At 49.8% G+C, this 26,476-nt stretch overlaps 3 protein-coding genes across 4 annotated transcripts in view; 1 reads left to right on the forward strand and 2 right to left on the reverse strand.

Moving 5' to 3' along the window:
- col4a4 (collagen, type IV, alpha 4) overlaps positions 1 to 26,476 on the forward strand; it is a 65,711-nt gene that overhangs the window by 16,890 nt on the left and 22,345 nt on the right. The window lies entirely within an intron of this gene.
- LOC144051768 (somatostatin-2-like) lies at positions 1,565 to 5,790 on the reverse strand. Of its 2 annotated transcripts, XM_077565173.1 has the most exons (3): positions 3,236 to 5,790; positions 2,247 to 2,428; positions 1,565 to 1,775 (listed from the first exon to the last, which is right to left on the reverse strand). In XM_077565173.1, exons 2-3 carry the CDS (start codon positions 2,424 to 2,426, stop codon positions 1,590 to 1,592), a joined length of 366 nt encoding a protein of 121 aa, XP_077421299.1. In that variant the 5' UTR covers positions 2,427 to 2,428; positions 3,236 to 5,790; the 3' UTR covers positions 1,565 to 1,589. The 2 variants fall into 2 exon arrangements, with proteins under 2 accessions (XP_077421299.1, XP_077421300.1); XM_077565174.1 differs by having other exon boundaries at positions 2,247 to 5,790.
- col4a3 (collagen, type IV, alpha 3) lies at positions 5,935 to 26,450 on the reverse strand. Its single transcript, XM_077565141.1, has 52 exons — positions 26,214 to 26,450; positions 23,616 to 23,672; positions 22,177 to 22,266; positions 22,022 to 22,066; positions 21,223 to 21,267; positions 21,072 to 21,134; positions 20,817 to 20,870; positions 20,714 to 20,740; positions 20,564 to 20,638; positions 19,519 to 19,581; positions 19,394 to 19,429; positions 19,249 to 19,296; positions 19,096 to 19,170; positions 18,891 to 18,935; positions 18,752 to 18,814; positions 18,615 to 18,659; positions 18,495 to 18,548; positions 17,912 to 17,953; positions 17,713 to 17,794; positions 17,595 to 17,630; positions 17,346 to 17,510; positions 16,905 to 16,997; positions 16,747 to 16,842; positions 15,908 to 15,978; positions 15,584 to 15,772; positions 14,891 to 15,056; positions 14,731 to 14,823; positions 14,506 to 14,610; positions 14,341 to 14,435; positions 14,112 to 14,262; positions 13,695 to 13,808; positions 13,464 to 13,631; positions 13,135 to 13,224; positions 12,925 to 13,059; positions 11,690 to 11,788; positions 11,432 to 11,521; positions 11,212 to 11,351; positions 10,831 to 10,957; positions 10,666 to 10,746; positions 10,493 to 10,594; positions 10,364 to 10,411; positions 10,117 to 10,302; positions 9,922 to 10,052; positions 9,762 to 9,834; positions 9,598 to 9,669; positions 8,793 to 8,918; positions 8,612 to 8,710; positions 7,660 to 7,872; positions 7,291 to 7,468; positions 7,117 to 7,231; positions 6,423 to 6,595; positions 5,935 to 6,353 (listed from the first exon to the last, which is right to left on the reverse strand). The coding sequence occupies exons 1-52, from the start codon at positions 26,286 to 26,288 to the stop codon at positions 6,272 to 6,274; spliced, it is 4,986 nt and encodes a 1,661-aa protein (XP_077421267.1). The 5' UTR covers positions 26,289 to 26,450; the 3' UTR covers positions 5,935 to 6,271.

The raw sequence follows: 26,476 nt of genomic DNA on the forward strand, positions 1-26,476 counted from the left end.
CGTGCGTGCGTGCGTGCATGCGTCTCTGTGCCGCATTAGTTTGGGCCAATGGACACATTCGCATCCAGCCAGGCGTTTGATTGGTCGCCGCGTGACATGCAATTAGCATCTTTGGCACGAGACGTGGCAACGACCAATCGGGTCCGAGAGAAGGTGTGATGTCACTCTCCGAATTCAAATTGCATCGGTTACGTAGACGTGACTAGAGGAAAGGCTGTCAATGCTAATGCTAATGCTAACAAAGTGTGAAACATTCCACATCCAAAATGACCTGAAAAATCTTTGCCAAATGTTTTCAGGCGGCTTTGAGCCAGAGGTGATTTCCACCCTGGACCGGTCGCCAGTCACATGGAGATGAATAACGGAGCGGTCGCCATCAGACATCAACGCAATCCTTTGTAAAGTTTTTTCAAGACATTTCATTTTCAAACTGATGATTTTTTGCCCTCTCATTTGGAATTCGACGCCTGTCTCACCTCACTCAGTATGTTTACCTGACAATGTGTAAGCGCACATGGTCAAAGGGAGGCGGGTCTGGACTGCTGGCGTTGCTGACGTGAGCAGGCAGATGTCCTCGACGCTGACGTTGCTCGGTTGGCAGCTTTTGTTGCTCCAAAACAACAAAAGTAAGAAAAAACAACAAAAGCTTCCGAGCGTGACTTCCGCCTTCACACGTGCAAGTTTGTCGTTCCACGAGCGCCGAAGACCGAAGACCCAACAAGCCCACCTGCTCACCCGTTGGCCTGTGTGGAGCCTTGAACCCTAACCCCTAAGCCGTCTTTTTTGGGAACATCCAATTGAAGCTTTCACAGGACGTGGCCGATCACGTCGTGCGCTTTACGGAATGAATCCAAATGGACTTTGCTTGTCATGTCAACGCTTGCGTCAGAATCGTCGCGCTGCAAATTCGTCACGACGACGTCGTCGTATGCGCGCTTGAAATGGGCCTTTCCGGATGTCCTTGGCGAGCTTCGGCACAACTTGCAACTTGTTTTGATCAAGAATTGAAAAAAGTGCAAAATTGACGAACGAACTCCATCTTGATGAATCATGTGACGTTGACGGCGTTCACGTGACGTCAACGGAAGACGGCAACTCGTCACGTCGCGTCACGTGCACGCACACGTTCATTCATTCACATTCATTCCTTCATTTGGAAGGACTAAAGAGGCCTTGGCTAAGAAATGTTCCAAATTTATTGCAATTAGTGTTTGACACACACACACACACACACACACACACACACACACACACACACACACACACACACACACACACACACACATTTGTCTCGCTCCCTCTCACACACACACAAGCTAATGAGTCAACGTTTGCACTGTTTGATGTCCATTAAGACTCATTAGAAAAGCACACACACGCGCACACACGCTGATGTGTCAACATTTGTGCTTCCTCGTCTCCATGAAAGACTCATTAGGAAACACACACACACGCGCACACACGTACTCCCGCATACGCCCAAAACGAGAACGACACACGCGCACACTTGCGTTCTTGCCGTTCGACAGACGAGACGAGACGCTTTGCGATTGGTGGTTTTATTGAGGTCAGGACGAGAGCGCGGGCGCCTAACAGGAAGTGAAGCCCTTCCAGTAGAAGTTCTTGCATCCGGCCTTGCGCTCGCGGGGGGGCAGGTTGTTGGGGGGCTCCACCGAGCGCTCGGCCGAGCGTTCCGCCGTCATCCTGGCCGACAGCCGCTCGCTGGCCGGCGCCATCCTGGCCAGCAGCTGCTCCAACGCTCGCTCGCTCCAACCCTGTAAGAGACAAAGCGGGGTTGAGCGGTCGCCACGCGGTCAACATCAGGCCACCATCCGGGACTGGTCGCCATCATCGCCAAATGTCCAACATTTCCTGCTTTTCCCCGTCATGCCGTTTTTAGCGGGCTCTTGTCATTTTGCTGCTCTTCTATGGCTTGCCCTGATTGGTCCTGTGGCGAGGTCACCTTTGACCTCGCCACGGGACCAATCACGTAGTGAAGCGAATGTTTTTTTGCCAGCAGTCGTTGAAACGGACTCGGGCTCCCGCCAGCACATTTGCGCCGGTGTGGCTCGCACCTTCCCGTTCAAGATTCGCGATCGTCCCCATTGATCGCAATCAACTGGCCTTCTTTTCAGAATTTCAAATTCACTCGTTTCAAACCTCATAATTTGCTCATCTCCAATTTGAGCTCATTTTGGATGATATGAAGCCGAGGTGGGTTTTTGTTTAGTTTTAGTTTTTTGTACCTGCGACAGGTCGCCGGTGCCGTGAGCCGCTTGTTGCAGCATCTGGTGCTGGCGCTTGTCCAGATCCAGATCCAGATCCCAGTCCCGGTCTTGATCCCGGTCCGGGTCAGGCTGCGAGGAAACGGCCGAGCCGCACAGCAGCAGGCACACGACCAGCAGGGAACGCTCGCATCCGCGCATGACTGCGTGACAACACAAACACGACAAGGAACGGGAAAAAATATTTAAATGTGCTCTGAAATGCCGGCAACTTCAAGCTGGCAACTTTGCAAAGGTGGAAAATGTTTTGCACTTGCATCGCATCATTGGACAACTGTTGAAGGAGAAAAAAGGAAAAGAACAACTGTTGAAGGAGGACGGAATCACCGCAACCATTTTCACAATTTTACTGTGAAAATTGTGAAATGAGGGCGTTTTGGGAATGTCAAATTTTGGAATCGCTCAATGAGTGCTGGAGGAGCGAATCCTGTGACCGATGGATCGCATCATTCATACGCAATTCCGCCCTCGTCCACTTTGCGTTCCAATTTCAACATCGGACGCACCTTCAACCTTTCAACCGCTCATTTTCCGTCCAAATTGTTACACAAAATTCAGCTGCTCCAAATTCAAATGCAATCGCTCCAGAAATACTACAAGACGCACAAAATCAAATCCCGGCACAAAAGCAGATGGAAAACGGTTTAGCAAAGGAAAGCGGAAGAATGGAAAAATCTTCTCGTGCAAGGTGCAACTGCGCCAGCAGGGAGCAGCGATGAGGAAGAACGGATGAAAAGAAGAAAAAGAGGAAGTACAATAAGAATGAGAAAGAAAGAAACATATGAAGAATGAAAAGAAGGAAGGAAGAAAAAGGAAAAGAATAAGGAAAAAGGAAAAGAGTGAGAAAAGAAAGATTTAAAAAACTGAGAAGAAAAAGAAGAAAAAGGCAAAAGAAGAAGAAGAAAGTGCGAGCACAAAGACAGAAAGACAAAAAGCGGAATGTTGCATACTGTCGTCTTCTGGTTGCAGTCGAGGTTCCTGTTGTGGTTTGCGGCGACGGCGGCGTGTGCGGGTTCCAGAGCGGACGCGGGCCTTTTGAAGGCTGCGGCCCCGCCCCCTCAGGTGGCGAGCGCGTAGAGATGCGGGAATGTTCTGGTCCAAAATCCATTAGGGCTGATTGGCCCTGAAAGGGTCGGCGGCCATAAAACAATGAAGCCGCCGTTGGCGCATTAGCGCACTTCATTAAGAGATTTCCATTAAGGAAGCGCGGCGGGCGCGCTCGCTCAATCGCCCGCCAAACCGTCCGCCCACGCCGCATTTGGCCCAAACGACAGAAAGACACCTCCGCGCTTGCTCACCGAACATTCCTGCTGGAAAACCTCCAAAGTCCACTTAAGCATCAAAAGGCAATCATTGCGCTCGCTTACCTTGGAAGGGGACCAACGCCTTCTCCACAAAAGTCCACAAAAGACATGGAGACTGGCCGGGCAAAGTCCCATGAACCCTCGAGGATCCTGCCGAGGGTGTAGACCTGGTCCGCTGTCCCAGGGCTAGGACCAAAAGCACAGCGCTCCTCCTGAATCAGAGATTGAACTTCCATTCTCTCCAGCACCCCCGAAAAGACCTCCGCAGGGGACCAACGTCCCGGCCTGCCCCTTTCCAGGCACCGTCCCCCGTCTCCATGCTATGTTGTAGATTCGGGTCAAGCAGGACCGTTGCGCAACATTCAGAAACCTTAGGGACTGCGGATGGATCTCATGCCCCCCCCCGGGCGGGCCTTCGTCACCGAGGAGTGTTTGAAGCAGCTCGGTGACTTCAACCCCCGAGACAAGGAAATTGAGGAGGTCTTGAAAGTGTCCTCCCCGTCGACTCAGGGGGTCTCAAGTGAAGGTCAGCAGCCCCCCATCCACACTCTACACAGCCGGCGTGTCCACATTCGTGAGCCGCATTCTCCAAAGGCCCAATTTGTTGACCACGTGACGTAAGTTCCGGCGCACCTCGACCGCACGTCTGCGTCCCAATTCACGCGGCAGCCTTTGTTTCCATGGAGACGGGCCTGCTTTGCAGCAAACTCGTTTCTGTAAGTTTGTCTTCCAAACACGAATGATTTTAAAAGCTTACTTTGGAACCCGAGCCCTTGTTTGAATTGAAACTGCCATCCTAGTTTCAAAGCCTCCTTTGAAATCTGAGGTCAGTCTTGTAAATTGCGAGCCTACTTTGAGGTGCGTATTTATTTCCGTAGCGGCGGGAAAAGTGGCGCAGGTTGATTCTGGTGCCGGCCAATTTGGCAGACGTCACATCCGTGGCTATCGTTTCCATTCCAATGAAAAATGTCTTCTTTTTAGGACAAATAATGATTAAAGGGTGATTCATCAAGATGAGTTCATTCCAATGGCTGAAATGAATTGGATTCATTTTTTTAATTGCGTCCCACCCCAGCCCTAATATACGTATATACGTCCGAACAATGCAATGAGGAAGGAGCAGTTGCGTGCAGGCAATATGAGGTCACGCGGTCCTAATGACCTTGTGAGGGAAAGCGGACGTACGCCAGCCAGCCGTGCGCGAAGCGCTTGCGAATGAACATTTAATGATTAGCGCGTTGTCGCTAGCGGCGTACGTGTTGACGTCGTTGCTAATGTTTGAAGGCAGCAGGAAGGCAGCAGGAAGGCAGCCCGCTGATTTCTTGTTTCGTACCATCGCCCGCTCGCTCACTAATGAACAAGTCTTGACGGCGGCAGGTTGCCGTGGTGACAAATGAACGCGCCGTCGTCGCTAAGGAGCCGCCGGCGCCGAGCATGACTGCTCGCTGATGACATCACACTGCGATGCGAAGGTTTCCTTCTGCCAAAGACCGCATTGGGAGAACTCGGCGCTCCAGGAACGTGACCTTGAATGGCAACTTTTGCTTAAGCTTCCATTGACGGATGAACTCGACCATTTGCAGTCAACGCAAATCAATGGCACGCAATTGACGGCCTCCAAATAAGGGAACACTTTTTACAGATAGCAGCTGTCAATCATGCGATTTGAGTTTGTTGATTTGTTTTTCTGCAAAAGAGATGCGAGCGCTGCCGGTGGCCGTGAACTCAAGTCAGCAAGCGGCAATTTGGCAAACATGGAAGGAGTGACGAGCCCAAAAGAATCTCCAAACGTTTCATGCCACAAGCAGCTGACGTTTACTTGACTAAACACAAAACAAAGACGATCAAACTTCAGATCATTCAAACACGCAAACTTAACAAAAGCCCGCAAACTTAATGCTGACATATGACGGGAAATGCTGTTAGCAAGCTAAGAGTTAGCATCAAGAGTTGCCGTTTTAGAAGCAACAAATATTGAAACAATGCATGAACACATAATAAAGCCCTTCTCACAGGCATATATTCTTGATCCTCGATGAAAAAACAAATGGCCGCCATCTTTGAGGAATTTTCTCAAAAACATCAAAAATATTTGGTAACTCCCCCACGACAGTTGACAAAAAAGAAAGATGACGTCAGCATTTGTGGCCTGAAAACGCCGTTTTTGCCGAGTGGCGCCGTTTGTCATTTTCAGACCAGCTCTTTGGCGGACATTTGCAACGGAATTTTTCAGCTTTTCCCAAGTGGCAGACGACGCCGAAGACTCGGGAAGGGAACGTGTTGAGAAATGATCAACTTTTACTAGTGGACTCAGAGATCACACAAAAACCTTCCCCAGAAGCAGATAGTTTCCGTTCTTTATTTCTCCGGAAGCCAGCATCCCATTTTCCGCATTTTTGTTGCATCGTGTTCGGGTTCAAGTGGCCCTTCCAAGCAAACGCCGCCATTTTGGGCAAATGTCGCCATTGTGGTGGATTGAATGAATTCAACTCTTATCTTGCTGCCAATCAGCCGTGTTGTCGGGAAGTTTGAGAAGTTTTGGTGAAATGAGGTTGTTGTGGGCATGGATGGCGGCGTGCCGGTCTAGATGATGTGGCTTATATCGATGACGGTGTTGCCGGTTCCGATGACGTCGTTTATATCGACGGCGTCCGCGTTGCCGCGGTTGTTGGCGCGGCGGGTTCACAGGCGCTTGGAGCAAACTCTGCAACGACTGATCAAATTTTCCGGCAGGTCCCCGGCTTCGGTCCGAGGTTTGGGTTTGCTGCAAAACAAGTAGACAGGCTTTCAGGTCAGGGTTTTGGCACGTGCTGCCGCGCGAGCCGACGAGCACCTGAACATGTGACGCGGGTCCAGCGCGGCCAGCCAGTATGAGTACGAGTCGGTGTAGAAGTTGCACGTCCCTCTGCCGTGACACTCGATGAAGGGAATCTTGCGGAAGTTCTCCAGACACGATCCGGGCGACGACAGGGGCTGACCCGAACCTTCCGCCCCCACTCCCGTTTCCTGAAGGCCGAGCCAAAACAGACTGATCAGCATTTTTGTGGGTCATCGTCGCTTTGGCCCGGCACACACATCGAGACCATCGTCCCCATTTCACCCCTTCCCGACCAACCACGTAGGTCGTCAAAAATGTCCAATAAGAGGATCTTGTGGTCTGAGGTATGCCAAGAGCGGATTTGTTCCGATAATCGGGTCCCAATCAGTGACATTCCTTAAATATGAAACAAACCATAGGCTATTTGTGAGCGAAAAGGCCGACCAGTTTTTGGACTGTGACGAGAACAAAATTAAATCAATCAAGAAATGACCTGACTGAAGTCAACAAGCAAGTGGCCTGTCATACCCGATGTGCTTTTGTTCTGCTGAAAAGTAATTGGGTTCCCCAGACGGCAGGAAGGATTTGGCAAAGACGGTGAAGCTTTGAAAAATCCTCCGGTGCGTAGCGGGCCAAAGAACAGCAAAAGTAGCTGGCAACGGGCGACGCCTACTGACACGAAGGAAAGGCACCGCCGTCTGGAACTCACCATGACGAAGGAGAAGCCCGACCACAGAGAATCCCACCCGGAAGGACAGTTGGGAAGCAAATGCGTCTGACTGTGGACCGTCATCACGTTGGCCGGCGACTCGCACACCGTGCACCTGAAACACACACATGCGTCGGACATCTCACACACGCTTGGCACTATATGGCTCCTTACCGGCTAATGTAATTCTTCAGGAGTGGACCCGAAATGAAGGGCAAGGTGCTGACTCCTGATTGGTCAGTGGACAGCCAATAGGAGTAGTCGTTGCGTGCGGCGTAGCGACAGGTGCTGTCCGTGTTGCAGAAGAGGAACGGCATGGTGCTGAAACGAGGAAGGCAGCTGCCCAGAGCTCCTGAACGCACGCAGACCACCAATTGGTTAGAAAAAGTCCACATGTCAACCTATGACTGCGTCATTGAAATCACGTTCCGTTTTTGACAGCGGGAAGTACATTCCAGACCCGATATCCTAACGGCAAAATGTTCATTTTGTTCCAAATTGTAAGCGTGAGGCCGCCTCAGAATTGAGCGGGGCAGCACGTACCCAAGTCCTGCCCGTGAGCTCGGTTGTTCCCGTTGATGAAGAGCAGAGAGAAGCCGCTGTACACCTTGACCGATCCGGACGGGCATTCCGGTACCAGAACGGTCTGACTGTGCCGGCTGAACAGGAAGCCGTCTTTCTCGGGGGTGTCCACGCACGTACCCGGGGGACCCCGCATGCCTTTTGCACCTGAGGGACCCGGTGGACCTGTCACACCTGCAACACGACATTAATTAGTACTCTGACAGTTCTGGTGTGGTGCTGATGTGGGTATGGTGTTGTTCCACAGTGGTTCTGATGGCATTCCAATGCCATTTAAGTGTGGCTCTGATGTGCTTCTGACATGGTTCTGGTGCAGTTCCAATTTATTTCTGATGTCATTCTGGTGCGGTTCTGCTATTAGTCAGATTTTTAGTATTGTTCCGATACCGTTTTTTGGCCCCCGATACCGATTTCGATATCCAGCTTTGCAGTATCGGCCGATGCCGATACCATACCAATGCCTACGTGTTTTTTTTACTCAACATGAAAAAGCTGTCCTGCCATTGGTTCAGAGCATTCAAGGGCCAATAGGATATCTTAGCTGGGCATGCAGTGTACATGTCACTCATCAGTCAATGTCGTGCATGAGCAAGACACAAGATGCTGCATCCAAAGTCCTATATTAGCATCAGAATTAATGGTGTCGGCATGTTACTTGTTAGTACTCACCGATACCGATACTACTGTTTTAATGCAGTATTGGGGCCTCTGCCGATACCAGTATCGGTATCGGAACAACACTACTGATTTTGTGCCAAAGTGATTCCGGACAGCGTCTTTTTAGTGTCATGCTAGTCTGGTCCCGGTATTATGATGTGGTGCTGGCGTTGTTCCATCGTAGATGTAGTCCAGTCATGATTTTCCCATTGGTCGGAACAGATGAACCACGGGAAGACCATTTAGTTTTTCTTACCTGTTAGTCCGGGGTCTCCTCTGTCTCCGGTGTCCCCTTTCAGGCCTGTAAAACCGGGGCGCCCTGTTCGTCCAGCGCTCCCTCGTCCACCTTTTGGACCTGCAAACGTCACAAAGAATCACAAGTTGCTTTTTTCGGAAATCCTGAGGTAGTTATTCGTCAAACTGATGAAAGGAGTCACCTAGACTGCCGGTTCTCCCTCGCATTCCTGGGGTCCCTGGTTGTCCTGGCTGGCCCTGATCCCCAGGCAAACCTTGGTCTCCTGCTGAGGCCATCACCTCCCTGGACGCGTCCTTACCTCTCTGCCCTGTAGAGGCGATATTTCAGCAACGTGGTCACAACTCCGGCGGCACCTTGACTTGAGGGTTTGATCCGTGACGTGAGCAAGCTTGTAACGCAGCTCTGTCAAGGTGCTACATACCTCGACTAACGAGTGCCCCAACAAATGAATTGTTTGAATTACCTTTCGATTTTTCTCTTTGCAACCCAAAATCTGAATTATGTGCGAGCTTCAGATATGCTTCCGCTCAAGTGAATTGAAACAAAAATGGAGCAATGAAAGTTTGAATGAAGGCAGTTATTTTTGCTGTTTTAAAAAACGCATGGACCAAAAAAATGGTGTGGACATTTACTAAATTCTATTCAGTGCGTAAAATTGAAAAGTAAATGTAGTTACGAGCTGAGTCACAGAACAAATTCAACTCGTAAATCAAAGTACAACTGTCATTTAAACTGCGTGTTAAGATTGGACCCCACAGAATATGTCCCGCATGGTCCATATTCTGCAGCAGAAAATGTTCTCATAATATCCACTTTCAAGGGGATCCGTTTGGGAGATTGTTTGAGGAAGGGTTTTTGAGAACGGCGGACGGTGACAGCACCGAGGTTTCTTCCGGAAAGTCAATATTTTCCACAACCTATCAAGTGATGTTTCCCCCCAAATGTATGACACGGGCTGACACGAATGTCACTAAAAGTGGTCCTACCTCGTCTCCCCGTAGGTCCCGCAGGTCCAGGAGAACCCTTGATTCCCGCTGGACCGCCGTCACCCTTCATGCCTGAGAAATCACAAAAATCCCCAAATGGGACTGACTACTCTCACTTGATGTTTTGCAATGAGCCGGCAAAGAAGAATAACAACACGTCTTACCGACAGGTCCGGTAACCCCAGTATCCCCCATGAAGCCTTTGCGTCCTGGCACTCCCATCGCTCCATCTCGACCCTGAACACATTCCAGTCAGATCTTTTGAACACAAACACGAGTGCGTCTGTATGCGAGTTTCTATGAGGATGCTGAACCCATACTGACCGGCCTGCCCGCCGGGCCAGGATCACCATGGCAACCAGGGCTTCCTGCATTACCTGTTGCCCCTTTAGATCCCTTCTCTCCTTTAAGACCAGGACCTGGGGGACCGGGGGGCCCATGACACCCCGGTGGACCTACGAACAAAGTGGAAAATCACAATTACACGAAAATGATCAATCTACTCTACGATTGAAATACCTCTCGGCCCCCGTTCTCCTGCCAGTCCTTTTCCTCCTTTCTCTCCTTCAGTGCAGGGACCCTGCCTGCCGCGAAGACCAGAAGGTCCAGGGGACCCAGGTGGACCAGGGCAACCTGGATTTCCTTCGGGACCAGAAGGCCCTGGATGATCACAAGTACCAGGAGGTCCCTTTTCTCCAACACAGCCTGGGCACAAATGTTGAATTATTTTTGTTCTAAATGAAAAGCACACACATTCCAAACTCACCTGGTGGACCTTTTGTCCCTTCTGCTCCCCTGGCACCAATTCCAGGTTCTGGGAGATTAAGAAACTTCAGGTCAGGTGAGACAGAGACAAATTATGCTCTAAGACAAGGGTTGATCTGAGTCCCTTCACCTCCCATGGCTCCCTTCTCTCCAGAAGGCCCTGGTATGCCATCTTGTCCCTGGTTTCCTCTGGGACCAGATGGACCCGGATTTCCAGGGGCCCCCTTGTTACCTGAAATGTTTTCACCAGGTCAATGTTTCAACTTTTACAGAGAAGCTAACATCCCACTAAAACTGAAGCACCTGTCAGGCCACTAGGTCCTGGAGGTCCGCTGACTCCTGGAGGTCCGTCACAACCTTTATCACCAGGAGAACCTGGAGGACCTAAAACAGAGACTATATTTTCACCCACACTATTCAAGGAGAACCCAAAGAAACCGAACATTGTGACTGAATCAAAAGTGAGACCTTTGCAACCAGCTGGGCCAGCATTTCCTTTAGGGCCACAAAGACCATGATCTCCTGGAGGACCAAAGGCTCCTCTGTCTCCTGGCACCCCCTTTGGACCTGTAGGACCTGCACAAGCTGACTGTCCCTGGAAAAAGAGAATTCAAAGACGGACTGAAAACTTTACACTGTATGTTGGAGGCAAGATCATGATGGTCTTCTGCTCATGAGGGGTCTGCTGATAGAAGATCATATTTTTGAGGATAAAAGATGATGTATTTGACTGGCAAATGGACATTTGACTTCTGACAATGAAATAAGTTACATTTTTGTTTCCTTTTCCAACTGATTGATTTGGAAATCATTTCCTGCTAGCAAAATGTAATATTAGAAATGCTAAACCTTTTCTCCAGGATATCCTTTGGGCCCAGGTCCGGGTGAACTGGGTTCCCCTTTTGCACCTTTCAGTCCTTCCGGTCCTTCAATCCCATCAAAACCGGGTGCGCCACAGGGTCCCGCAGAACCTTTTTCACCTTTGCAACCTGTACACAAGACGCAGTCGTCCAGAGTCCTGTAAATTGCCAATTGCCGATCATGTTTGTCATGAAGTGAAATGACTGACCTGGTCTTCCAAGGTCCCCTGTGTTGCCAGGAAGACCGCGAGAACCAGGAAGACCAGTCTCTCCATCTCTACCTGGTTCTCCAGGAGGTCCTGAGAAACAAACACGTGTACTGTGTTTCTCCAGTCAAATGATCAAATGTGGTCATTATTGCTCATTGATTAATTTCATAGTTGTTTCAATGTTTGTTGGCCGTCCTGAAGTTTTCACACCCTAGCAAGCATGAAGCAACGTATGCCTTGACATTCCAGCAAAAACACCTTGAGGTCCAGCTCTTCCTGGTGTGCCGTTGGTGCCGTCAAGACCCGGAGGCCCCGGGGTACCTTGAATGCCTTGAGGACCTGTCAGACCTGGTGGTCCTGAGGACAAAGAGACCTGTGAGAATATGCAGAACTTTCGAGTGGTGCAGCAGTTGGACTGAGCATTCACAGGACTTCACAAGAATCACGCTCATCACAACATGGCTAGGCAATAAAAAACAAATGTGTGCGAATCCTTCTGGATAGCAGGAAGCCAGTGACTCTCGCCGACCTCCAGAAATCCACACAACTACAGTCCAGATAGGAAAAATTACTGTTGGTGACCTGAAAAAAACGTATCGGGCTGTACCGCCACAGACCCCAAGACCTTTAGGTGTGTTCTTTCAATTGTCTTGCAAAAAATCCAAATGAATCCAGCTGAACTTGTGAGTGTGGAGGACAAACGGAGTTAATGTTGGCTGAAGGCGGCGCAACTCAAGTGTGTCTGCTGTATGCCTCTGGTTGTCTTCATCACGATGAGTTTAGTTTCAATTTCAGTCTGCCTGAGTAGACTCCAGAGGGAGAACCGTTTCCATGCCAAAAGATAATAATGCATCCGACTGATATAGTGCTTTTCTAGACACTCAAAGACGCTTTACAATGGAATGGATACATTATTCATGCACTCACACATTCACACTGTGGTGGCGGTGAGCTACTTAAGTAGCCACAGCTGCCTGGGGCAGGCTGACTGAAGCGAGGCTGCCTGTGTGCGCCTCCGGCCCCTCCGACCACCACCAAACATTTGCACCTTACATACACCAGTGTGAGTGGCACTGGAGGCAATGTGTGTCAAGTGTCTTGCTCAAGGACACAACAACCCACATGACTTGAGGAGAGCAGGGATCGGACAGCCGACCTTCTGGTTACTGAACGGCCGTCTCTACACCGTGAGCCGCGGCCGCCACGTCTGTGCCAGTAACAACAGAAAAGTTGAGCTTGTTGCTGAGATGACAGCCAAGTAGAGCATCGAACAGATTGCGTCAATCAATGCCAGGCCAGCCTCATTTTTAAAAAAAATCACGCTAGCACGCGTGCCTTAAAGCTTTTTGTTTATTGCCAGTGGCTCTGCCTTGGTCAACTGTCATAGACGGAGAAGGGTTTGTTTACAGGTGGTGCCACCTGAGAAAGAGGGACTTTGGCTTTTGCCACCGCAAGAGCCATGGAGAATTCTTGCATAGAATGGAATAGAATACCGGGCTGTACTGGATCTCCAGGGTCTCCATACATCTGCACAGTGGTCTGCGTTCCTTTTGGCCCCGTCTCCCCTCGATCCCCCTGAGGCCCGGGTGGCCCCTGGGAGCCTCTGACAGCACTGACACCCTCCTCACCTGAACCAAGAGCCACAGGTTGGTAATTATTTGAAGACAGATGGACAAAACTTGTTTGTAAGGGCTTTATGTCACCTTTTGGACCTGGAATCCCAGGCTCTCCTGGTTTCCCGAGGGCCCCTGGACTCCCACGGGGTCCTGGGGGACCTGAGTCTCCCCTTATACCTGGCACACAAAAATAAGCATTGCTCTATGTTGGAATGCAAAATTGTTGTCTTATTTCAGTGTGTTCCTGTGCCTTCAATAGGGAATGTTCACATGGCATCCTAACTCAAAACCTTTGCAGACACACTTACTTTGCCTTTTTCAGACTTATTTCAGCATTTTTTTTTTTCCGGAGCAATGTCATTCCCTGATGGGTGACAGACAGACCAAGTGAGCAAGACTAAGACCCTCCTCCATACCTGGACTTCCTGGCTGACCAGTGGTCCCAGTCTGCCCATTCAGACCGACGCTTCCCTGTAAACCTGGAGTTCCATCGAACCCCGGGACACCAAATGGTCCTGGTGGCCCAATAGCTCCCATGCCTGGCACCCCAGGATCACCTTTCTCACCCTTTAGGCCACGGCCTCCTGCAGAACAGGACACGTCTCGCACTCAAGACTACTCAAAATGAATCCTGATGGATTTTATACCCGGAAAGCCGACGACTCCCATCAGCCCCTGCTCTCCCACAAGTCCAGGTGCTCCTACAAAACAAGGTCCAATGGGGCCAGGTGGTCCGGGGAGCCCATCCAGACCCTGGGAACCTGAAACACATCACACAGCTGGAAGTGACACATTCAGCATTAAATAGACGGATGGGATAGTAACTAGTTAGCTAGTTAGTTGGTTTGTCACTGGGATACGTTCCAGACCTACCACAATGAGTGAAAATCCTCAATACAACCAGGGCACCAACAAAAGACAACAAAGAAAAATTGTAAACAGTTTGGGCGACGGGCGGTAATGGAGGCTCTGCTCATGAAGAGCAAGCAAAGAGTTACGAGGGAGAAAGTTGAAGACTGGAAACATTTGCGAAAAGGAAGCAGCGCATCACAGCTTCAATCTACCTTTGAGACCCGGTGCTCCATCTTGCCCTGTGGACCCTGGAAGTCCAACAGATCCTTGGAGCCCTTGAGACCCCGGTGCTCCCACAGAGCCTTCCTCTCCTTGGGGACCCAATTGGCCCTGCCGGCCCGGAAAACCGAAGCCAGCATTGCCCTGTCACGACAAGATCCACATATGACGAGTTGAGTGATCAGGGCTGGGAGTTCTTACAACGAGTGACTTTTACCTCACCTTAGAGCCGGTTCTTCCCGGTGGTCCTGATGGTCCTGAGCGCCCCTTACTTCCGTAACTTGGAACGCCTGGAGCTCCTGCCACACCCTTGGATCCTGAGACAAGAATCCAAGAGGTTGCACTTGAATCCAATCGGACGGAAATCAACGTGGTCTAAAAGCTTACCTTTGACTCCTGGAAATCCTAGAGGACCTTGGACAGTAAATCCTTTTTCTCCTTTTTCGCCCTTGGCACCGAGCCATCCCAGAGTTCCAGGAGGTCCCATCGGGCCTGTGATCGTCAGCACAAGAAGAATAAAAAGACTTGATTGGAATCTTTGATGCTCTTTGACACTCATGTCGAAGTAGTCTGGGTCCATTTTGAAGTTACCAAATCAGAACTCAGCCTCACCTTCTGATCCAGAATTGCCAGGCGAACCCTTCACTCCTTTTTGGCCGGGTTCTCCCGGGCTGCTTAAGATGTTGCCAGGAGAACCTTTTTCCCCTGAAACACACCGTTTGGACTTTTAGATTCAGCCTTTGGTCCTCCAATAGCACCTAGCCATTCATACCTGGTTTACCAGGATCTCCCGGCGGGCCCAAAACTCCCACATTGCCTGGTGGTCCTGGAGGTCCAGGAGCACCGATGCCTGGAGGCCCCGGCGGTCCCATTTGTCCTGGTGGCCCTCTGAAACCGGTCACACCATCAGGACCTCTGAATCCTTTGGGTCCTTGTCCCTGAAGACAAATGATGATATTGTGTGCTCCACGTCATCACCCGATGACCTACTGTAGATCTCCCGGCTATATGACCCTGAACAGGCTCCATTTGAATCTGTCCTTTGAGCACATTAAGTGTTCTCGCGCACATTCACGATTCACGACTTATCGATTCACCGGTTTGCTTTTTTTCCTTAAATTTACCATTCATCTGTTGTTCACTGATGAGGCGCTCAGGCACCTTTTCGGTGCCTAGGTACTATGTTGAAGTCAATTCAGGAGCTTCACATAGACAAATGTAGTGCTTTGTCACCACCTTGTGGCATTTATAGGAAATTGAAAGTGTCAATTACTCATGGATTATCAAGATTCACGGCAGGGATCGCTGCCTCACACCTTCATCAATCCAATCCAATCAAAATGACAGTAGGGAGCGCAAACAGTCAGCTGACGCCTCCCACAACTTAAGTGTAGGCCCTTCTGATAGCTGTCATGGAAAAGTGGTTTTACTAACACAGCTGGCTTTCTTCCAGTTGGATACTCACCGGGTTTCCCTTAGGTCCCAGACTGCCTTTGGGTCCTGGGGCTCCAGGAAGTCCATCTCTACCCTCAAGGCCTGGTGCTCCCAAGTTTCCTGGCTCCCCAACTTCCCCCTTTTGCCCAAATCTCCTCATAATGCCAGGCTCTCCCATGAGACCATCACGTCCCGGCAGTCCTGGCATACCAAAGAGGCCCTGCAGGGCCAGACGGATACACAAATCTTTTGCTAGCTGTACTCAAGTCTGGGGTGTGTGATTCTGGCTTTCTAAGCATCCAACAAATTCAAGAAGATTTAGCTCAAATTCAGGATGAGGCTGAACTGAACTCACCTGTGGGCCAGGTGCTCCAGCCATACCTTTGGGACCTCTTTCGCCTTTGGGCCCTGCAGCGCCAAGTGCACCTGGGGCACCAAAGACCACAAGCTAATGTCTTCAATGTGCTCATTAGTCTTTCGAGTGGTACCTTGACTTACCAGGGCCTTGCGATTGGCTGACGACCATTTCAGGGTCTACTCTGTCCTTTGCCCAACGGCACCCTCACGACACGGGTGAGGACAAGCGGCATAGAAAATCCATGGCTGGATTTGATGATTACATCTAACGATATACACCGTCAATGACACATCCATCCATTTTCTACACACCTGAGCTGACTTTGGGTGACAGGTGCACTACACCAAGCGAGGACTGTCACGTCTCCTCGTTGACTTCATGGACAGAATTGTCAACCATCAGTGTTTGGATGCAGGTATTATTTTTGTCCACTCAGGGTCGCTATCGTCACATTCTAAACTGTTGTGTCTGTGACGTGAAATAATTCCATTGAATTAGCTAATTCTGTTTACCGTAGACGTGTAATTGTGTGATTTAAGCACTTGTGCTTTTTATGAAGTGAGAAACGATCCCGACATTCTGTCTTCTATCTTTCCTCCTGGCTCGTGCTCATTGCTACGTGAGTCCAGGCGGAACCATAATCATGGCAAAATCTCTTCATATGACAAATAATGCACAATATAAATAATCAAATATCAGTCATGTACTAAACCCGCAAAAAGGTTAAACGAAGGACGTATGAATGCAGTTGCGAGCTTTGTCACACAAGCAGTTCAACTCATAAGTCAAGGTATCACTCCATCTTGTGATGATGATGATTTTAATTTGATTTTTACCTTTGAGCCCATCTGCGCCCGGTTCTCCCGACTGGCCTGGTGGTCCGGGGGATCCCACGGCAGCAGGGCAGACCGAGCACAGTGCCCCTTTCTCACCTGACAAACAAACGATAGCCACCTCATGTTGTGCTCGCTCTTTTGATGTCACGTGCTCTCACCTTCCAGGCCTTCCCGCCCTGCGGTCCCAGGAGGTCCGATCGGGCCTTTGCGACCTTTGGCGCCTGGGATTCCGACAGCGCCTTGCAGGAAGTCTGACATGCAAGTCAGCACATTAGTATCTTATTTCCACGCAAGTTAGTTAGCAGCCAAGTCAGACCAACTGTTGAAATATTGCGATTGAGCAACTTTGCATTTTGTATTTGTGCTTGACTGCTTGTCCCGGCTCTCCTTGCCCACATGCAAGGGCATTACAGTAGGCTACCTTAGTTGCTACTTTCCTTTTGGCTTCACTCCAGCAGCAGGTGTATCTGAGGCTTGCTTGTATATCCAATTTTGTCTCACAAGACCAAGCAAAAAAAAAAAAGAATAAACTAAGAGACGGCTCAAAACTGTGTCGGTTGGGGTACGAGCAAGCCAAGTATATCAAACACAAACACCACCTGGTATTCCTGGATTTCCTGGTTCTCCTTCAGGTCCAGGGCCTCCGGGAAGCCCTGTTGGTCCTGGAGGCCCAATGACGACGGGCCCAGTTTCCCCTTGCTCTCCTTTAGGTCCTGCAAAGCCTGGTGGCCCCCGAGGGCCCGGCTGACCAGTCGGACCCTCCCCTAAAGAGCAGATAGGTGCCTAGGGTCAATTATCCTGAGAACTATCGCTAATGAAGTGTCTTCTGATTGGTCGCTGCAGGATACCTCGCTCGCCCTTCAGTCCGGGAAAACCCACAAGTCCTGAAAGAGTCACCGAAGAAGATTAGACACGTGACGCTACCTGGGCAAGTTCAAGATTCTTCAGACAGAAGCTTGACGGTACCCGGCTCTCCAGGGGCTCCTGGAGATCCAGGGGGCCCGGGAGGCGCGTTCTGGCCTTTCACGAATGCATACTTCCAGAATATCTGGTGAAGAAAAGGTTTCTAAACACATGAAGCCACGCCCCTTTTAGCCAGACCACGCCCCCCCCCCCAATACACAGAAACAGAAACCCTTCCTCAGGTGGGTCCAGGAAGCCTCACCTCGCCCGGAAAACCAGGAGGACCAAAGTCGCCTTTCTCACCCTCAACACAAAACAAAACACATGTTGTTGGCAACTTTTTGTTTTTAGTGACATCGCTTTAAAAATAACCCAAAAATGATTATTTATGAAATAATAATTGTCATTTTTTTATTCCGAAAATTCTTCTATTGGTGCGAGGGTCTGACTGCAAATCCTCGAGTACTAGAGTACATGAAGGCACCTTTCAAAAGGGGAGGTTTGGACAAAAACTAAAATACTGTGAATCAAGCACAGCTTTCCACAAATAACGGGGGTTCGGTTCCCACCCCTAAAAGCCCCCAACTGTTGGACCCACGACTGGTGAACTGCAAATATGCGGGGCTTCGCTGCTTTTGCAGAAAAATAATAGTAGTCATAAGTAATCAAATTGTCTTTTTATTGGCAAACTTTTGCTGTTGAAAAGTGACACTTTTGTCTTGAAAAAAAGAGCAAAAACAATTTGTTCATAAAATGTTGGAAAAAAACTTTCTTTAAAAAACTCAAATGTTTTTGCTGAGCAATCAATAAATAGATCAATAAATAAACAAGTATTTTGTACTTACCTGCACTGCATCGATGCCCGGGGGGCCCACAAAGCCACGAGGCCCCGGTTCTCCCTGCGGATGCAAGCAAATGCGTCATCTTGTTATCCGGCAAACGGCAGCTTGCGTTGCCGCCCTCACCGGTTGGCCCAGTTCTCCGGGGAAGCCGTCCTTTCCTGCTTTTCCCTGAAAATGACCCGCGAGACGTTACGCTCCTCCGCGGCGCTAACGCGTGGCGTGGACATCGGTCACGCCCGGAGCGGCGGAGGTTGCCTTACCGGTGATCCCGGCTCCCCTCGCTGGCCCGCCTCGCCTTTTATCCCCGATCTTCCCGCCAGACCCTGACGAGCCAAAACCTCACGTCGCTCACAAAACAAGAGACGAGAGCAAGAACTGCAGAATGCTGGAAAAACTTACAGGACGTCCAGCGCAACCTTTATCTCCAACCTCACCCGGCTCACCCTGAAACCATCCCAGCGGGATCATCAGTGGACCCATGAATGAGTGAATGGATGGACGCATGAATGGAAGAACAGACACATTAACGGATGCAAGGATTCTGGAATGGATGAAGACACATGACAGGATAAAGGGATGAACGAATGCAAGGACGAGGACGGACCTTGAGTTCTTTGGGCCCCTCGGCATACAATTTGATTCCTTTCTGTCCCGGGATCCCGACCGGTCCGCGATCTCCCTTCAAGCAGAACCGTCATGAAAATCTGGACAAACGTCCGAAAGCCGTGTGTGCGCTGGACCTTCCGGACCCACCCACCTTCAGGCCTTGTGGACCTGGACTGACTGGACTGGGACCTTCTTGACCCTGACTCACAACACACGCAGACACACGCACACACATTCAAGCTTGTGACTAGCGTAGCGGCCGGCTAGCGCTGGCATATAATTCAGATCCGGCTGACCTTCTCTCCCGGCGACCCCGGGAACCCGGGACGTCCCTGCCCATGAACGACAACAAAACATTAGCTGTCACCTGATCGGACGCTAGCGCTGCTACAGAGAAAACTAAGAAGGACTGCAAGCGTACAGGAAGTCCAGCAGGTCCTGAAGGTCCCGGGAAGCCCGCAGGACCCGGATCTCCTCTCAAGCCCTGCGCCACAAACGGGTCAGTCAGCAGAATTCAAGCATCTTTGTCATTGTTTTGCTTCAACTGAATGGACATCGTGCTGCTCCTTCTGGCCACCAGGGGGCAGTCAATGTCAGACAAACGCATTTACACGGCCACTCCTCATTCTTCCGCAAGTAAGCCGCACTAATGCGAGTCATTCTTGGCAGAGGATCAAGCATATATGCCTATGACTATTGTTATACCGTCCATTTGCTTTAAGCATCCCAATGTAGCCACGCAGATTCGATTTGCTCGCCCGCGCGCCTGTCGAGGTTCCCATGATTGTCTTTACTTTTCTTTAGTTTGACGCTCACCTTCAACCACCTTTCAGTATATTGTTTAATTTTTCACTTTTGGATGTTTTTGTTGTATACGTTTGCAAAGCCCAATATGAAATGGATGAATTCTAATTATTCCTCCCTGCCAAACTGCTGCTGTGCGTGACGGGACTTGAGGCGCACACAGCGCTCGGACCTCGAGTTTGGACTTGCAGGTCAAAGCAAAAACGCGGCCGAGTCGTACTTCCAACATCTTGTAAATGGCCTCGCACGGGACACCAGCGGATAGCGAGCGGGCAGTCGGCAAAGATGAAGAAACGACGTTCAGAATTATTCATCGCTCGTTAATCCGCAGCGCAAGAGACGCAATTCTATATCGTGGACTATTTTCTTCCTTCCCTGAAAATTCCTCGGTGGTCGTTCTGGAGTCAGGACTGAGAGAATCCCTCTGGCGGGATTTTGATCAAGTGGACGAAGTCAAGTAAAAAAACACTACTTGGGCAACATTGATGATATCATTGTTGTCACGTAATTACAATGTCACAAATAAATATTGAACAAAGACATCAATTATTATAAGGTTGTAAACTTGTATCCATCCGTGTGTTGCTTTACTTATGAACAAAATATTTTCACCTCATGAATTTGTCTTAAGCTGGAAAGAGAAAATGTATTTTCCGCATCACCTTGTCTCCATCTGGTCCTCGTGCTCCTTGTGCGCCTTTGGTATCGGCAGACTCTGAAAAGAGGGGCGAGTCTCCCTGGAAGAAAGCAAACAAATTCACATGGGAACGTAGAACGGTCAGAAAGTCTCGGGTCCGAGCGGAGCCTCAAACCTTTTCTCCCCGCGGCCCCGGGTCACCCTGAAAACATAAGGCTGCCGTTAGCTGGGATTATTAGCCACGTTAGCGTCAGTGGCCTTCGGGTGTACAAACTCACGCGTAGGCCGACCGATCCTGGCATCCCGGGAAAGCCGGGGAAGCCGTCTGCACCCTGGAAGGAAAAGTGATGACATCACAAGTTGGCTAGCAACATTTTGGGGGAAACGTTCATGGCAATTTTTACGGGAGAATTTGACCAAGATGCCAAATTGGAAAGTAGAATAAGCATAAATGGAAAGGTTTCGTTTTGCCTCGAGGTGCAACAATTCATTGACTCCGAAAAGAAGCTGCGACGGGTCACCGACGCAGCTACCTTGCTTCCATTGCATCCTGGGAGTCCCGCTTGGCCTGCCGAGCCTTCGCCGCCCGGAAGTCCCTGAAAAATGACAAAGAGTACAAAAAACAAACAAAATGTCGCATTTGGTCTCGTCACGTTGGAAAAGTCCGTCAGGCGCTCGACTCACCGGAAGGCCGGGAGGGCCCGGAAAACCTGAAGGGCCCGGAACACCCTGAACGCACATCGTTATCGTTATCGTTAGCGTCATCGTTATCGTCATCGTCATCGTCATCATCATCATCATCATCATCATCATCATCCTCATCATCCTCATCATCATCATCATCATCCTCATCATCCTCATCCTCATCCTCATCATCATCATCCTCACCATCCTCATCATCCTCATCATCATCATCATCATCCTCATCATCATCATCATCATCCTCATCCTCATCATCATCATCCTCATCATCATTATCATCCTCACCATCCTCATCATCCTCACCATCCTCACCATCCTCATCATCCTCACCATCCTCATCATCCTCATCCTCATCATCATCCTCATCCTCATCCTCATCCTCATCCTCATCCTCATCATCATCATCCTCATCCTCATCATCCTCATCATCATCATCCTCATCATCCTCATCATCCTCACCATCCTCATCATCCTCATCCTCATCATCATCATCATCTTCATCCTCATCATCATCATCATCATCCTCACCATCCTCATCATCCTCACCATCCTCATCATCCTCATCATCCTCATCCTCATCCTCATCATCATCATCCTCATCCTCATCATAGTCATCATCATCATCATCATCATCATCCTCATCCTCATCCTCATCCTCATCATCATCATCATCCTCATCATCATCCTCATCCTTATCATCATCCTCATCCTCATCCTCATCATCATCATCCTCATCATCCTCATCTCATCGTCATCACCCTCATCATGGCGATCTTCCTACCCGAGAGCCTTTGAACCCCGCCGGTCCCACGAAGCCCTGCTGACCCTGCGAGCGCCGTGACAACGACACCCGTCATTACTCTTTTCATTTTTGTGCTTATGATTGTGATTCTGATGATAATATTGGACCTGACACACGCACACGCACACCCTGACCTCAAGTCCGTTGAGTCCTTGGCTGCCCTCGTTGCCGGGGTAACCCATGAGTCCAGGAAGGCCGTCGTATCCCTGGTAACCGGCCTCCCCCTGAGCACGATGAAGCATCGTCAGGCCACGTGACGTCGCTCGCGCGTCGCTCGCGCGTCGCTCGCGCGTCGCTCGCGCTCGTTGTTGAGTTGCAAACGTCTCTTTGAGTGCATCGAATTTGAAGTCATGAAAAGCAACGACGAAAATTCTGCACACGAGGACCACATTTGCGGTCCCTTCTCAAGGTTTCTCATTTTTCGCCTGATGGGTTTTTGTTTTTGTTTTTCCTTGCCCTCTTGTGGTTCGATTATGGGATGTCGTTGATATTTGTCAACTGAGGCCACGTGACGCCCTTTGAGACTCTTGCGTGATGAAGGCCGATAGAAATCAACTCTCTTTTTTGGCACACGGATGCTCAAGAAAAGGAACACAAATGGAACACGTGCATGAAATCACACTTTTTTTTTATCCATCATCTGTGGAATTGAATAATCCAAATTCACGTCGTGTATATAAAGCTTTTTTTTTCACGGGTTGAATCGAAATTCAGGTGACGTGTGTGTAAACCTTTGCGGTGACAGCAGGCCACCACTGGGGAGCAGTAGAGAGTCGGCAGTGGGTCGCTACAGAGCCACTTGGCTTCCCGTCCGATTGGGTCGATGCGCCGGACTGACGACTGGCCCAGGTGGGCAATCTGGGTCCTGGGGGGCCGCAGTCCTGCAGGTTTTGCAGGTTTCTCACTTCCAACACCAGCTGATTCCAATCAACGGGATGCTTATCAGGCTTATGCTGATGAGCTGATCATTTATCAGCTGTGTCGGAGGAGGGCAACGTGCAAAAGCTGCAGGACTCTGGCCCTCGATGCCCGCCTCTGGCCTAGCGTAAGTCACGCGCCAACTTCTGGCGTTTCCGGTTACTGTTGCCATGTAATCGGCCGCGTCCCAATTCTTGCACACGCCCACCCTGGCACCCCTCAATTGTGCGTTCCCGTTGATGGCCGAGAGTGTCTGCGTTTACTGACGCACTCGGAGAATGCCGACCAAACATTTGAAAATACGTGACATTGAAGATTTGCGGTGGCTTTTAGCGACGACACGCGTGCAACACGCAACGTTTCATTCTGACTCTCAAGGGAAAAAAAGTTCACATAAAAAAAACACACGTATTCAGTGTGTGACTTTCTCCATGTTTGATGTGCAACGGAACTATTTTGCTAAAAAAACATGCAACCTTCACACGTGTGGTCATGCGTGTTGCATGGGCAAGATGGCCGCCGCCTCAAACTTGTTCCAACACTTTTTTTGGCCCTTTTTTTTTTAAACGAAAGTTTTTTTTTCCATTTGAAGAAAATATCCAAATTAAAAATGCATGAAAAAAAACCCAAAGTAATTTTGTCGCCTGGCACTCACCTTCTGACCTTTGACCCCGTCGCAATGACACGGCCACTTCCTGCTGCACTCGCACCCCTGCACAAATGACAAATGGTGACACGTCAGCAACTCACGCGGCGTCGCTGTTGTGGCCCACATCTCGTCTGGACTTTTTTTTTTTTTCTTTTTTTATCTTTGCTAGACATTTCCAAGTGGCGCCGAACCCAAACATCGTCTTTCCTCCTTTCACACGACGGCCGGCGCGCTCTTATCTTGGTCCCGGTCTTATCTGGGTCCCGGTCTGAACTGGTGCCTCCATCTTGCGCTCACGTCGTCATGTACGCACACGCTACACGGGTTTGTCACGGCCTTTCATGTGGTTTCAGCCTCGCCGCCGCCGGCAGTCAAGCGTCAACAGACAAACATTTGTTGAGGGTCCGCAGCAAATTGGACCCCAGCTACGCCAAATCCGAAGCAACAACAAACGGCTTCATCCCATTTTGTGTTCGTCCCCATCAAGAGCAGAAGCTCCTCCTAACCGCCACGACGGGGGTCCTGATGGGAGCCCCCCGTCCCTCAATAACTTGCCCTCGTCTTGCTGCCACTAATGCCAACGGCGGCCCGATGCGCCCGCCTCGCCATCCGCGCTTCCGTTGCGCGCACGGACGGGACGCGCTCACGACTTGCGTTTTGCCGGCTTTTCTGGCGGCACAAAAGCAAACCACAAGCGGCGGCGCGTGTTGCGGCCTGCGTGACTTTTGTTGTGTCTGCAACTGAAGGACTCTGCGAGGCTGGAGCGCATTCAGCGCAAGTCGGCCCGAGTTTTTTGGACCGTCATCGGCTTTTTTGAGAAGATGCTTGTCGATATTTGGGGAAGAAGAGAAGAATTAGGAAGTGCAAAATGACATTTACATCAAGCAAAGCCACCGTCAGCACGAGACATTAGCCCCCCCGTCCCCCCGTCCCCCCCCCCCATGCAGATTACAGAGAGCTTCTCCGCTAAACCAAGCGTCCACAATCAAAAGATGTTTGTGATGAAAATGCAATTGCGACTTGATGTCGGCCCACACGAACGTCCGGCAACGAGACGTCACAAAATCGTACGTCAACTTGTTGATGTCATTTGGAAAAAAGGTTCCAACTCAACTCAATTGACTTTCAGATCAAATACATAAAAAAATCAACTTGTGTTCTTGTTTTCCATCCAAATCACACTTCACGTTTGTTTGTTTTTTGCCTCCTTTTCTTTTGTAGGTCAAAGATTTGCCGAACATCCAATCAAGTCCCGCTCATCCGTCTGCATGCCACAAATGCAAACTGGCCCATTGTGATCGGTCAACGTGTTTTTTTTTTCAACTCACCGATGCTTGCTCCGTTTGCTCATGTCGAGGAAAGCCCGGCAACGTCGACACGCCAGCACGTGAGCGCTTTGCTATTCCACACCTGTCCAGCAGGTGGGCCAAGAAACACGTACGAACGTCTTCGGACGAAAACAACGGCATTCGACTGCAACGTTGATCATTTTCAACATTTGACACAACGAAATGATGTTGACAAGAATTCCATCTCAATGTTGCAAAGTTGAAATCATCTTGAAAATGTTGTTCAGCAACATTCCAATGGAATCAAATCATGTCATTTTATTTGTCTTTTTTTTTTAAGCAGGTAGTCCGACTTTATGGACAGTCCGTCTGCATCTTGGGTCAAAGTTCAAAGTGCGTTTTTGCTTCTCTCTGCCGGGGTTTTGCATGCTTGAGCCCGGAAACAAAACAAAAGAAGAAAACTTGCAAATGAATGAAAGAGCTCAAGCGCAGATGCGACCGTGAGTCAACTTCAAACGGACAAAAGGCGGACGCTGGCGCCCGCAAAGCGCTCGCATTCAACTTGCTGAAAAAAAAAAAGGGCTGCACGACTCACACAGATGGGCAACCGAGACGCCACTCGGGGGGGGGGGGGTCGTGACATATCGGGCTTCCGGGCCGGATGCCTGACCAAAATGTCAATTGAAATATGGACATGAAAATACGTGCATACGCTTAATCGAGTTCATTTTTCATCAGACATTTTTCAATGTGTCAACAACAGCAAACAATTTGGGAAGTTTTTGTTCTCATGCAGAAAAATGAGCTTTCGGGAACAGCGGCACAAAATTGCTGAACAACATCAAGTGCGAGAACTTATTTTCTGTGTTTGTTAGTTTGTTTTTTCAAGTCGCTCAAATGTGAATATTGTTGAGGCGCTATCGTTTGTCCTGCATATCATTCCAAATCCGGAAAGAAAGAAAAAATCATTAAGCCTCCTCAAGTTGCAGTCGGAGACGTGTCTGCCATCTAGTGGTGATTGGTGATATTACAACTACAGAACAGCCTTGCGTCTCGGCATCTTTATGGATTTTTTTTTAATGTACTCTTTTCGCAATATTTTCCCCCATTGTGCATTTTATTGTTTTTAGCCATTGATCTAGTTTTTCAGTGGCGAAGCCATCTTTGATTGATTATCGGCATTTTGGGGAAGATTTTTGTAGGTTAGTAGAAACATTTGATTGAATTATTTCGAGTCCATATCGATGTAAAATGAGTCTTTTCCCACGAAGCAAGGACGAGCCATGCAGAATGTGGCAAAAGCTGAAAGTCTCACCGTGCCGGCGTCCCCCGCAGCTCCGCGGAGGAGCATCATCATCATCATCATCATCATCATCATCATCATCATCATCAGCGGCGGCAGCGGGCCCCGCGACTGCCCGGTTCGGTTCGCTTGCTCGCTTGGGATCGTCTCCTCGGCCCGGCTCAGTCCGCCTTGTGACGGGTCGCACCGACAAGCTGCTGCTCTGACGGTGGGGGGCTGCCCCCCCCCCCTCTCCCCTCTCTCCCTCGCACTCGCACCCTCCCAGAGTCAAGTTA

Source organism: Vanacampus margaritifer, chromosome 5, assembly GCF_051991255.1.
Source record: "Vanacampus margaritifer isolate UIUO_Vmar chromosome 5, RoL_Vmar_1.0, whole genome shotgun sequence".
Lineage (NCBI taxonomy): Eukaryota > Metazoa > Chordata > Actinopteri > Syngnathiformes > Syngnathidae > Vanacampus > Vanacampus margaritifer.